Source organism: Sardina pilchardus, chromosome 2 (assembly GCF_963854185.1).
Source record: "Sardina pilchardus chromosome 2, fSarPil1.1, whole genome shotgun sequence".
NCBI lineage: Eukaryota > Metazoa > Chordata > Actinopteri > Clupeiformes > Clupeidae > Sardina > Sardina pilchardus.
In genome coordinates this window covers 10,607,928-10,617,924 of record NC_084995.1, presented here as the reverse complement: position 1 = coordinate 10,617,924, position 9,997 = coordinate 10,607,928, and the positions used below count along the sequence as shown (strand labels likewise).

General features: G+C 43.9%; 2 protein-coding genes across 2 annotated transcripts; one reads left to right on the top strand and one right to left on the bottom strand.

The window, feature by feature from the left end:
• The first annotated feature begins 3 nt into the window (after positions 1-3).
• On the top strand, positions 4-7,017 carry eif2b5 (eukaryotic translation initiation factor 2B, subunit 5 epsilon). The gene is made up of 16 exons (XM_062518513.1): positions 4-187; positions 706-830; positions 932-1,117; positions 1,319-1,496; positions 1,625-1,705; positions 2,112-2,189; positions 2,284-2,596; positions 2,798-2,943; positions 3,038-3,182; positions 3,371-3,472; positions 3,677-3,784; positions 4,918-5,008; positions 5,103-5,226; positions 5,604-5,729; positions 6,167-6,277; positions 6,596-7,017. Exons 1-16 carry the CDS (start codon positions 29-31, stop codon positions 6,653-6,655), a joined length of 2,133 nt encoding a protein of 710 aa, XP_062374497.1. The 5' UTR covers positions 4-28; the 3' UTR covers positions 6,656-7,017.
• LOC134062500 (mitochondrial ubiquitin ligase activator of nfkb 1-A) lies at positions 5,049-9,440 on the bottom strand. Its single transcript, XM_062518523.1, has 4 exons — positions 8,981-9,440; positions 8,789-8,876; positions 8,554-8,674; positions 5,049-8,145 (listed from the first exon to the last, which is right to left on the bottom strand). Exons 1-4 carry the CDS (start codon positions 9,092-9,094, stop codon positions 7,653-7,655), a joined length of 816 nt encoding a protein of 271 aa, XP_062374507.1. The 5' UTR covers positions 9,095-9,440; the 3' UTR covers positions 5,049-7,652.
• Between the last annotated feature and the right edge of the window lie 557 nt (positions 9,441-9,997).

The window sequence follows — 9,997 nt, the reverse complement described above, 5'->3', positions numbered from 1 at the left end:
ATCGGTACAGAACAGACGGGTGTCAAACATGGCAGGTAGGGTAGCCAAGCAGAGCCGCTCTGGCACTGGAAATGCTGGCCGTAAAGGTGCATCTGACCAAGAAGAAGAGGAACAGCCACTTCAAGCTGTACTGATTGCTGACAGCTTCAACCGCAGGTTTTTCCCCATCACTAAAGATCAGCCCCGCGTATGTATCACGTCCAGTGTTGCTGTAACTAGTAGCCTCACGTTTGAAAACACGCATGTGATACAGGGATGCTTTCACTAAACCTCAAAGTGTTCTTACTAACCATTACAATCCATCTTGCCTAACCAATTAACGGTACAAACCAGACATTTTGGAACTACGTTTATGTTAATTACATACCCTGTAGCAAGAATTAAGTTGACAGTGTTGTTAGCTAATAACTGATTGCTAGCTAGTAGCTAAGTAAAGTTTTTTTGAATGAAGTCGCTGACGCTATTTTGATGCAACCTTATGTTAGCATCCCTTCTGTCAGCAATAAATGCTAGTTGCATCCAGTTTCATCATGCTTGTGTCCTTCGTGTGATAAAACAACCTAGTAACATGCTACCCATACCCAAACATATGTTCAGGTCAGGTTGAGTAGAAGAGCAAAATGTCTTGACGTAACACATTATTCATCATTGCTAGCGTTGCAGGTTAACGTTAAACGTTTATTTATTTATGTTTTCTTTTTACAGGCACTATTACCTTTAGCGAATGTCTCTATGATTGATTACACATTGGAATTTCTTACGGCAACCGGTGTTCAAGAGACTTTTGTCTTCTGTTGCTGGATGTCTAACAAGATAAAGGACCATTTGTTGTGAGTGTGCTATTTCATATTGCATGAGTAGACATGGAATTATTAAATTGACGGTGTCATACTTGTATTATCTGGCCTCGCTCATTTCTTTATGATTACAGGAAATCAAAGTGGTGCCGCCCCACTTCTCCAAACACAGTGCACATTATTACCTCTGACCTGTACCGATCTTTGGGTGATGTGTTGCGAGATGTTGATGCCAAGAACTTGATCCGCTCAGATTTTATCTTGGTTTATGGAGATGTGGTGTCCAACATTGACGTCACCCAAGCAGTACAAGAACATCGGTGAGTATCTGTGCAGAGGCAATCTTTAACCATTATGACAATTGTGTCTGCTTCAAGGTTTGCTTGATGTGTTGAGGTCGATATTGATGGTGGCTATAAGGGCCAGTGGAAACAGATGTTATCATTGCCAGGTGTTGTGAGCGGTCTGGTCATCTTTGTATAGTAATGAATTTGTTTCAAAAACTACACTTTTACCTCTAGGCAAAGGCGTAAATTGGACAAGAATGTGTCTGTGATGACCATGATCTTCAAAGAGTCCTCCCCTGGACATAAGTCCCGCTGTGGTGAAGATGATATTATAGTGGCCATGGACAGCAAGAGCAAGCGTGTTCTTCACTACCAGAAGACCCAGGGGTTGAAGAAGCTTCAGTTTCCCATGGTACACAGCTCATTTATTATTGTGCATTACCGTAGATTGTTAGAACATTTAGTTATTAGTAAAACAGTAATACAACAATGGAACAAACCTGATTGAATAACTACTGTAAAATCTGTTTCTGTTTTCAGAACATTTTCCACAGTGGGAGTGATGAGTATGAGATCCGACACGATCTCCTAGACTGTCACATCAGCATCTGTTCCCTACAAGTGAGCATGTCTCTTGGTCATCTCTCTAGTGCATGATGGCATACAGTATCTGTGCAGAACACACACCATGGAACTATCAGGGCTCTGCAAGGGGCTGTGTGAAAGGCCCTATCTGTGGTCATTTCTATACACGTGCGAAAACTAGCTACTGTAAGTGTTTATGAAATATTCACACTGTTTCTAAGGATGTCAAAGGTTTGGGTCACTCACATGCACAATCACTCTTTGAGGATTTCTATAAGGGTAGTGTTATACGGAAATATTTCATAATCTACAGCATATGATTTAAATAGGGTCCAAGTTGGTTGCTTTTTACATCATAATCTATGTATGTGCTTAGGTCCATAGACATCTAGTCTTGTCTTTTCAAAGACATTAATACTAAATCTGATTTGGTTTTATTTAGGTGGCTGAGCTGTTTACTGACAATTTCGACTACCAGACCAGAAATGACTTTGTCCGAGGGCTTTTGGTCAATGAGGAGGTATGTTTCACAGAGAAAGGTCTAGAATCGAAAGAAATCAAGGAAAGAGCCACATTATTCTATGCTTTGTTTCACACAATTTGCCTCCTGTTAGATTTTGGGAAACCAGATTCACATGCACGTCACCAAGGACGGCTACGGGGCTCGCGTCTCCAACATGCTCATGTACGACGCCGTCTCGTCAGACATGGTCCGGCGGTGGGTCTACCCCCTCACCCCAGAGGCCAACTTCGCTGACCAGGAGGGCCAGCGCTGCACCCACTCCAGGCACAACGTGTACCGCGGCCCGGGGGTCAGTCTGGGGCACGGCAGTCAGATGGAGGAGAACGTCCTCATCGGCCGAGACACCAGCATTGGAGCCAAATGCGTCATCTCCAATAGTGTCATCGGGGCTAACTGCTCCATAGGTACAACCACACCTACAACCACACAAGCATCCTTAACCTCTACTCCTACTGCAAAGTGACTTGATGTGAAATGTACCGTTTCAAGAAGCATCTGATGAAATTGATGATGTTGGAAATGCATTGGTATTTGAAAGCTGTTTCATGTTTACTTCATTCTACTGTGATATAATACAGCCTTTTCTCTATACGCTGCTCTGTCAGGGGATAACGTGGTGTTGGACCGAGCCTACATCTGGAGCGACGTCACCATTGCCAGCAACGTGGAGGTCCATCAGTCGGTCATCTGCGATAAGGTGGTGGTGAAAGAGGGCGTGACGCTGAAGGACCAGTGTGTCCTGGCGTTCAATGTAAGGCTTGCTCACTCACTCACCACTACTGTGGGCTTGCTCGACTGATCCAAAGAACAGCTCTCAAGGAGGTTTGTCTCTCTGAATGGCACAGGTTGTGGTCGGACCTAAGCTCACATTGTCAGAAGGGACCGTGGTGTCCATGCACCATCCAGATGAGGAGGAGGAGGAGGACGAAGATGAGTTCCTGAGCGATGACGCTGAGACTGGCCATACTAAAGGTGTAATGAAGCAGAAGGGTACGTAGAACTTTAAAGCCTCTCGGGGTGTGAGTGCTGTGCTGGACTTTGCAGAAGACATTTGAATCTCTTTATGTAAAGCTCAAGTTCAGTTCTGAGGTGCACAATATTTTTTTCCGTAGTGTTTAAATTGAGTGGTCCTTGTCATCTGTTATCATCTGTCATCATGTTGATGTTTTGATTTATAGCATTCAACCCTGCTGAAGTTGGAGCGGAGGGCAAAGGCTATATTTGGAGGAACCCTAGTCTGGATGATACAGAGGACGATGAGCTGGCTCAGTGTTTATGGGGTGAGGTTTCAGCTCTCTGTAAAACCAGATCCATGTGTACACTACTGCAGGGCTTGTTGTCCAATCTCTCCAATACATAAGATCCATACGATAGACCTTTATGCTTCTCATCTTAACTAGTCATTCAGCATTGTTGCCAGTTAGTCCTGGCTAATCTAGCTGTGTTGAAGTAACCTGATGTTTGTTTGTGTGTGTGTTTGTTAGGGCTGGTGCTGAATGCTGACCTGGAGAGTGAGAGTGAGAGCGAGGCCAGCGAAGGCTCCCAGGACCCAGGAAGCCGGGGCATGTCTCCAGAGCTCGACGACGTGAAAGGTGCGAAGGATCACTTGGAACCTAGCCTGATATGGCCATACTCGAAATTCTATTCAGAATTTGAGTCCGGAACTGAAGCACTGGGATGTGATTATGTAGCATGTGCCAACCGATACAGGGGGAAAAATTACTCTGCACACAGTTGTATAGACCTAACCAATCAGAGCAATGAAATGGCCTACTGTTAAACCTGCAGAAACAGTTGTCAGAACATCCTTCTCGACAAATGCATTCATCACTGCTTCCTGTTCGCTTTTTAAAGTTATTGTGACGGCAATATCTTGTACAACATACACAATAGCGTTATAGATGTGTAACTTTTTCTAGCGACAAGCTTTTTGCTGTAAACAAATTCAACAAAGCGTCCGGATCACGTGACCTTCGTCTGTCCATCATTGTATAAAGCCCGCCCGGACAAATTAATTGGTCCGCACAATCTTCAAGTTTTCATAGAGTCAGTGGACCAAGTCCAGACTGAACCTCCCGACCTCAAATTTTGGTCCAGGCTTTCTGGAATTAGGAATAATGTCCAGTGTTGGGATGGGATTACTATATGGTCTAAGCACCAAGCCTGGATAAACCCAGTTTAATCTGTGAGCACATTTGAATTTACTCAGCCGATCCATCTCAACCGCAACCACCCATCATATACCAACCATATATTTCTTGAATTTCCCCTTGGGGATCAATAAAGTATCTATCTATCTATCCGGCATGGGACGGTATTATATGATGACAGGAGCACAGTTTCTTTGGAATTAAGTGAACAACTCATTTTAAAAGCTTTGTTTACAAGAAGAAGAATGATGTGTTTGCTGTACTTCCAAAAAGATTTGATAAGAGCCGAATGTACCAGTTTGTGGGTGTGGTGGAGCAGAGGTGGAGTTGACAGTTGTTCGGCTCCCAAACCAACCGTTGCAAGCCCATGTTGCATATCAGACAACTTTAACTAACACTTTAACCAATGAAGTTTCACTTCTGATTACGCCCCAGGGAAATCAGAAGTGAACGATGTGTCCCCTGATCAATTCTCCACCGCAGCTGACATTTCAGAATGGATCTGGATCCAGCCAGCCTACTAAACACCCACTCTGTGCATGTGTTTCTCTCTTTCTCTCCCTGTGTGTGTATAGTGTTCCAGGTAGAGGTTCAAGGCACTCTGCAGAGAGGGCTGGAGGAGAACATTGGCTGTGACAATCTCGTGTTAGAGATCAACTCGCTCAAGTAAGACATTCACACAGTGATTTACCTGCATACATATGAATACAAACAAAGTCCATGTATTTATTGTTTTGTTTTGCTTTGCTTTCTTCAACAGGTATGCTTATAATATCACCCTGAAGGAAGTCATGCAGATCCTCATGAGAGTAGCGCTGGAGTACCCCTTCTACCAGCAGGGGGAGCAGTTGACCACAGCCCAGTACTGCACATTACTCGTCCCGGTGGGTGGCCCTGCTATCAGTAGTCACATGTAACAGCCAAGTGATAACGCCAGTGGTGTAATAGTATGCAGGACTCTGATTGCAATGGTTTTCTACACATGTACATTCTCTAACTCTAAATGTGTAACATTGTAAAAGTTATCCCTTTAACTATTTTCATCCAACATTTGGGCTTATCTCAAATCAGATACCAGTGTTGTAAATTATACATATTGGAGGTTATAACTGTATGCTTATTACGGTGATACACGAGGCAACTTTTTGAGAAGCGTAAGGGCAATCAGTTAATCCATTCCATAATTATGACAAAGATTGATTATTAAAGCTCGCCAGGAAATGATAATAAAAATAGAGGCTTCTCTGTTCCCTTTTCACAGCTTTTAAAGAAATGGGCGCCTGTCTTCAAGAACTATGTGAAGAGGGCCCAGGACCATCTAGACTGTCTGGGCTCCATGGAGGAGTTCTTCCTGGAACACGAGGGTCATTGGGGAGCACTGGTCAAAGTAAGAGCAGCTCTTCAGAGCCTTTCCTATCATGTGGAACTAAAAGGGCTAGAGATGTGGGTATAGTGAGAGGTATAGTGGAAATTGGTAAATGTAGTCGTTATTTGACTAGGGAGCTTGGACAAAGTTAATATTTTTCAACTTTACCGTTTTTGAGTCATCTGATTTGAGATCTGACTGAGTCATCTTGCAAGGGTGGCTTTCCGCTCACAGGCGCTATGGGGAAGCGAGACAGCCACCATCCCACCCAAAAAAAGACAAAACCATTCCAATGACTCCGAAGCTGTTCAGTTACCATAAATGAAGCTAAAAAAAAACCCTGCATTAGTTCCCCTTTAAAACGGTCTCTACATGGCATCTCAAAATGGCCATTCTCTTTGGAGCTGGATTGGAAGTTTCGCTGTACGGGCTAAGGTAACCTATCAACCCTGTTTCAGGTGCTGATGAACACATACCAGCTGGAGATTCTGGAGGAGGATGCCATCATGCGTTGGTTCTCTCAGGGGGCCACCACAGACAAAAGCAAACTGCTACGCAAAAACCAAGGGGTGAGCACAACCACAACTAGCAGGGCCCAAGCTTTTTAAGTCCCAAATAGAGCTGTTGCAGAGCTGATAGGAATTTGGACAATCTGTCTAAAGTTGAATGTACACATACCATTCCTTTCTTAAATTACGCTAATGCTAAATAAGTAGTACAGACAGACAGCGGGTTTTATCATGGAGCCTTTATAGCAGCATATTGATTTGGATTTGATCCCTCTGATACAAAATCATGTGTTAGTTACCACCACCATGTGCACATTGGCAATCTAGAAGTGAGTGTTGATTTCATAGTGAGAGTAAAAAAGCTGTGTCCCTCCTCAGCTACTGAAGTTCATCAAGTGGCTGGAGGAGGCCGAGGAGTCATCAGAGGAGGACGACTGAAGTGGGAAGCGCAGGAGCCTGATAGAGGGACACACCAAGTACACGCCCTGACCCAGGGCACAGCATGGGACTACTCCCACATGGACATCTGTGTGAACTCTTCTTATATATATTTTGCATCTGCTGCCGTGTTATTTAGTGCCTGTGAATAGTTGGCATAACAATGTTAACTCCTCTAAATCAGGTCCACAAAGTTCGCCTGAGAAACGGCTGATTTTAGCATTGTTTGATATTTTTTGTCAGCGGTTTCATGGTTGCTACAGTTACTTAATTGGTTGTGTTAATCCAAATACAGGTGAGGCATATTTGTTAAAATGTATTCATTAAATATTTTGTGTTCATCAACAGAGAAAAACACAAAATACTTTTGATTGAACCATTGCTCATATAATTCCCAGTAAACAGAAAAAAATTGATGGAAAGCTATTTGATTGGAGCACCACTGATTGTATTGCATTGCATGGCAGGTGTTAAGGAGCGGGTAAGCAGCAGTGTTGCGACTGAACAAGTCATGTTTTAAGAATGAGGACTAGCAGTACAGAACCTGAGGTTAAGCCAATCTCAATGAAAGTGAAAGTGGGGCAACTATTGTAAAACCACCAAACCAGGAAATGAAACTACCGGTAAGAACAGTGGAGACAACGATGAGATTCAATGTTAATGAACACCTCAAACCTAGCAGCACCTAATACATATGAATACCAATGTAGAATCTAGGTATTCATATCTATGACCTAATACTTTATGGCCGTGTGTTTTTTACTCTGGAGAGGTAGTGCATTTTCATGGCCATACTCAAGCCTGCAGTTGCTGCAGCCAAGCTTTTTGCGTTTCCTCACATTGCATGGGCACATTTCACATTTGATTTAAAAAGTTTGATGAAAGTCAGACATGTTAGGAGTAGTCATTATTTCTAAATCACTGATTTGGTCAAACTATTGTCGAGGTTAAAGGCCTTGCCATATACGATTCCCACCACCTGTGTGTCGAGTTAAGACTAGTCCCTCTTGCCGCCGCGTCCCTTGCTGGCGTCGTAGATGATCCCCGCCAGCACGGCCGATCCGGTGATGCCACAGAAGGCCGACAGCGCTCTCCACCAGCCCGCCGTGCTCTCGTGCCTCTCTATGAAGCTGCGGTGATCGCCCACCGTCAACACGTAGGTCCGGCCGTCCCGGGGCGGCTGTATCCGGACCGCGTCCCCGTACTCGAGGACCACCTCGCCAAAGGCGGTGAGTGGCGTGCCGACCCTCAGCATCTCCTCCCGCACGTCCTGGCTCACGGGCTTCTCGCCGCTCACGCCTTGCAGCACGGCGCCCACTAGGCCCGTCTGGGCGCGCTTCTTCTGCTGGTGCACCAGCTCCAGGAAGTCCCCCGAGGAGTCCAGTGGGCACTGCACCTTCACAAGGATATCTGTGTAATAGGCGCCTAGACTCGCCAAGCTGAACGGGACCGCGTTGTTGGTCACCTTCCGGTCCACTGTCTTGTTGGACCTGCAATATAAATTTTGAAAGCAGATGATAGATTTCAAATACAAGGTCCTGGCACTAAGGGACCTAATGACCAAGTGTCTTCAACAGGCCTACTAGTGGACACCCTTCCAGCATCAGAATCCATTAACCCCTCACTTCCTGAAATGACACCCAATGTTTTGGGCTGTGAATCTGCAGCTAGATTCCATGTTTGTCATGCAATAGAGCATGTGGGTGTGCTACAACTTGGGTCTATTTATAAGGTCATGGAATCTCTTAGATCTTAAACTATATGTCTATCTAATATGAGAAAACCTGGTGCAAAATATGGTGAAAAGATACGCTACATGATTCATTTTGATGACCATGTATTTTCACCTTTAGCTATTTATCATCTGTAAAATATAGTCTTTAGAGCTCCATACTAACCATCTCTGTGTTATGTTGTTCCACACTTTCCAGTCCTCCTGAACAATAACTTTCTGGACAACTCCAAAACATTTAGGCACAAACTGGCTGACCAAGGGCTCAGCATCAGGTTGAACCACACCTTAGTAGGAAGGGAGAACACAGACATCTTCAAAATATTATACTTGCTCTATTACAGAAACCAAGGAAGAGCGTCTTTGTTACAGTTTACTGTAGGCAATCATTCTAAACTTACCCTCAACTGCAACATACTGTAGTCGATGTTGCGGAGATGCTTTTAGAATTCTAAGAAGGTGATGATCTGGTTGGAATTTCGGTATCTCCTACATTGTCACAACAACAACACAAAATACGACATTAGGCTATAGGATGTCATGTAGTAGTCTAGTCTAGCCTAGTACGTACAGAGTATCCTCTTGGCACTTACCTTAAGTTTCACTATTTCCTTCTTCTTTTCTTGGTACAAGTGGTAGAACAATCCAGAGAAAGCGAAACTGGACCCTACTAACAGTGCAAAGGGAGCAGCGAATGTGTCGCTCATTCTTGTAAAACGAGAGAACTTCAGTTTAAAAGGAAAGTTATATATTCAAGTAAATACATCGACCGCAAGTAAATCGATCAGGGAGAACTATAGGAATTCACAAACAAGTAAACTATGGGTTCTACCTGTAAGCAAAACTACCTGGATTAAAGCACGCACGCAACGCATGCAACCTCACAACGAACCACACAAGCCTAGCCTTCTTCAGTCTTTCCAAACGCACTACAGCACTCACCCGTTTTATGTCCACTTACACTTACAATATGTTCTTATCTCATTAAAGAGTTGAGTGTGAGTGAGTGAAACCAAAACCAGTGTAACGATTGATATCAGCAGCAGCATCTGACTGTCCTTCCTCGTTTGCTGGCAACAGACCGCCTCCTCTCCCTTTCCCCTCCAATCGAAACACAGCATTTCTTCTGGAAACCGTCGCATGCGGGTGATGTGCAACGTTTGTTTGTTTGTACCCGGTTGTACATAGAGCCAATAGGATTTTAATGTAGGCTAGAACTAGTTAGGCTACATCAATTAGGCTAACTTCAAAATAATCAAGAATTCTGGCCCAGTCCTAAACTGTTTTTTTATCATTATTATTATTTTTAAAACTGCTTTTCGCATCTTCGCACAATTTTTTAAACCTGTCACTCTAATTCTCAGCCTTTTCAGTTTTCAATTTCATCAAATTCTTTTTGCAAAACTCTCCACCTGACATGCTATCAGGGCCACCGTAACATACTCCTCGTAGGCTACACACACACACACACACACACACACACACACACACACACACACACACACACACACACACACACACACACACACACAGAGAGAGAGAGAGAGCAGTATTCTTTCATCAGAAAAATCAGCTTTTTGGTTTCTGCAGCTACATGTGATGGTTGTTTT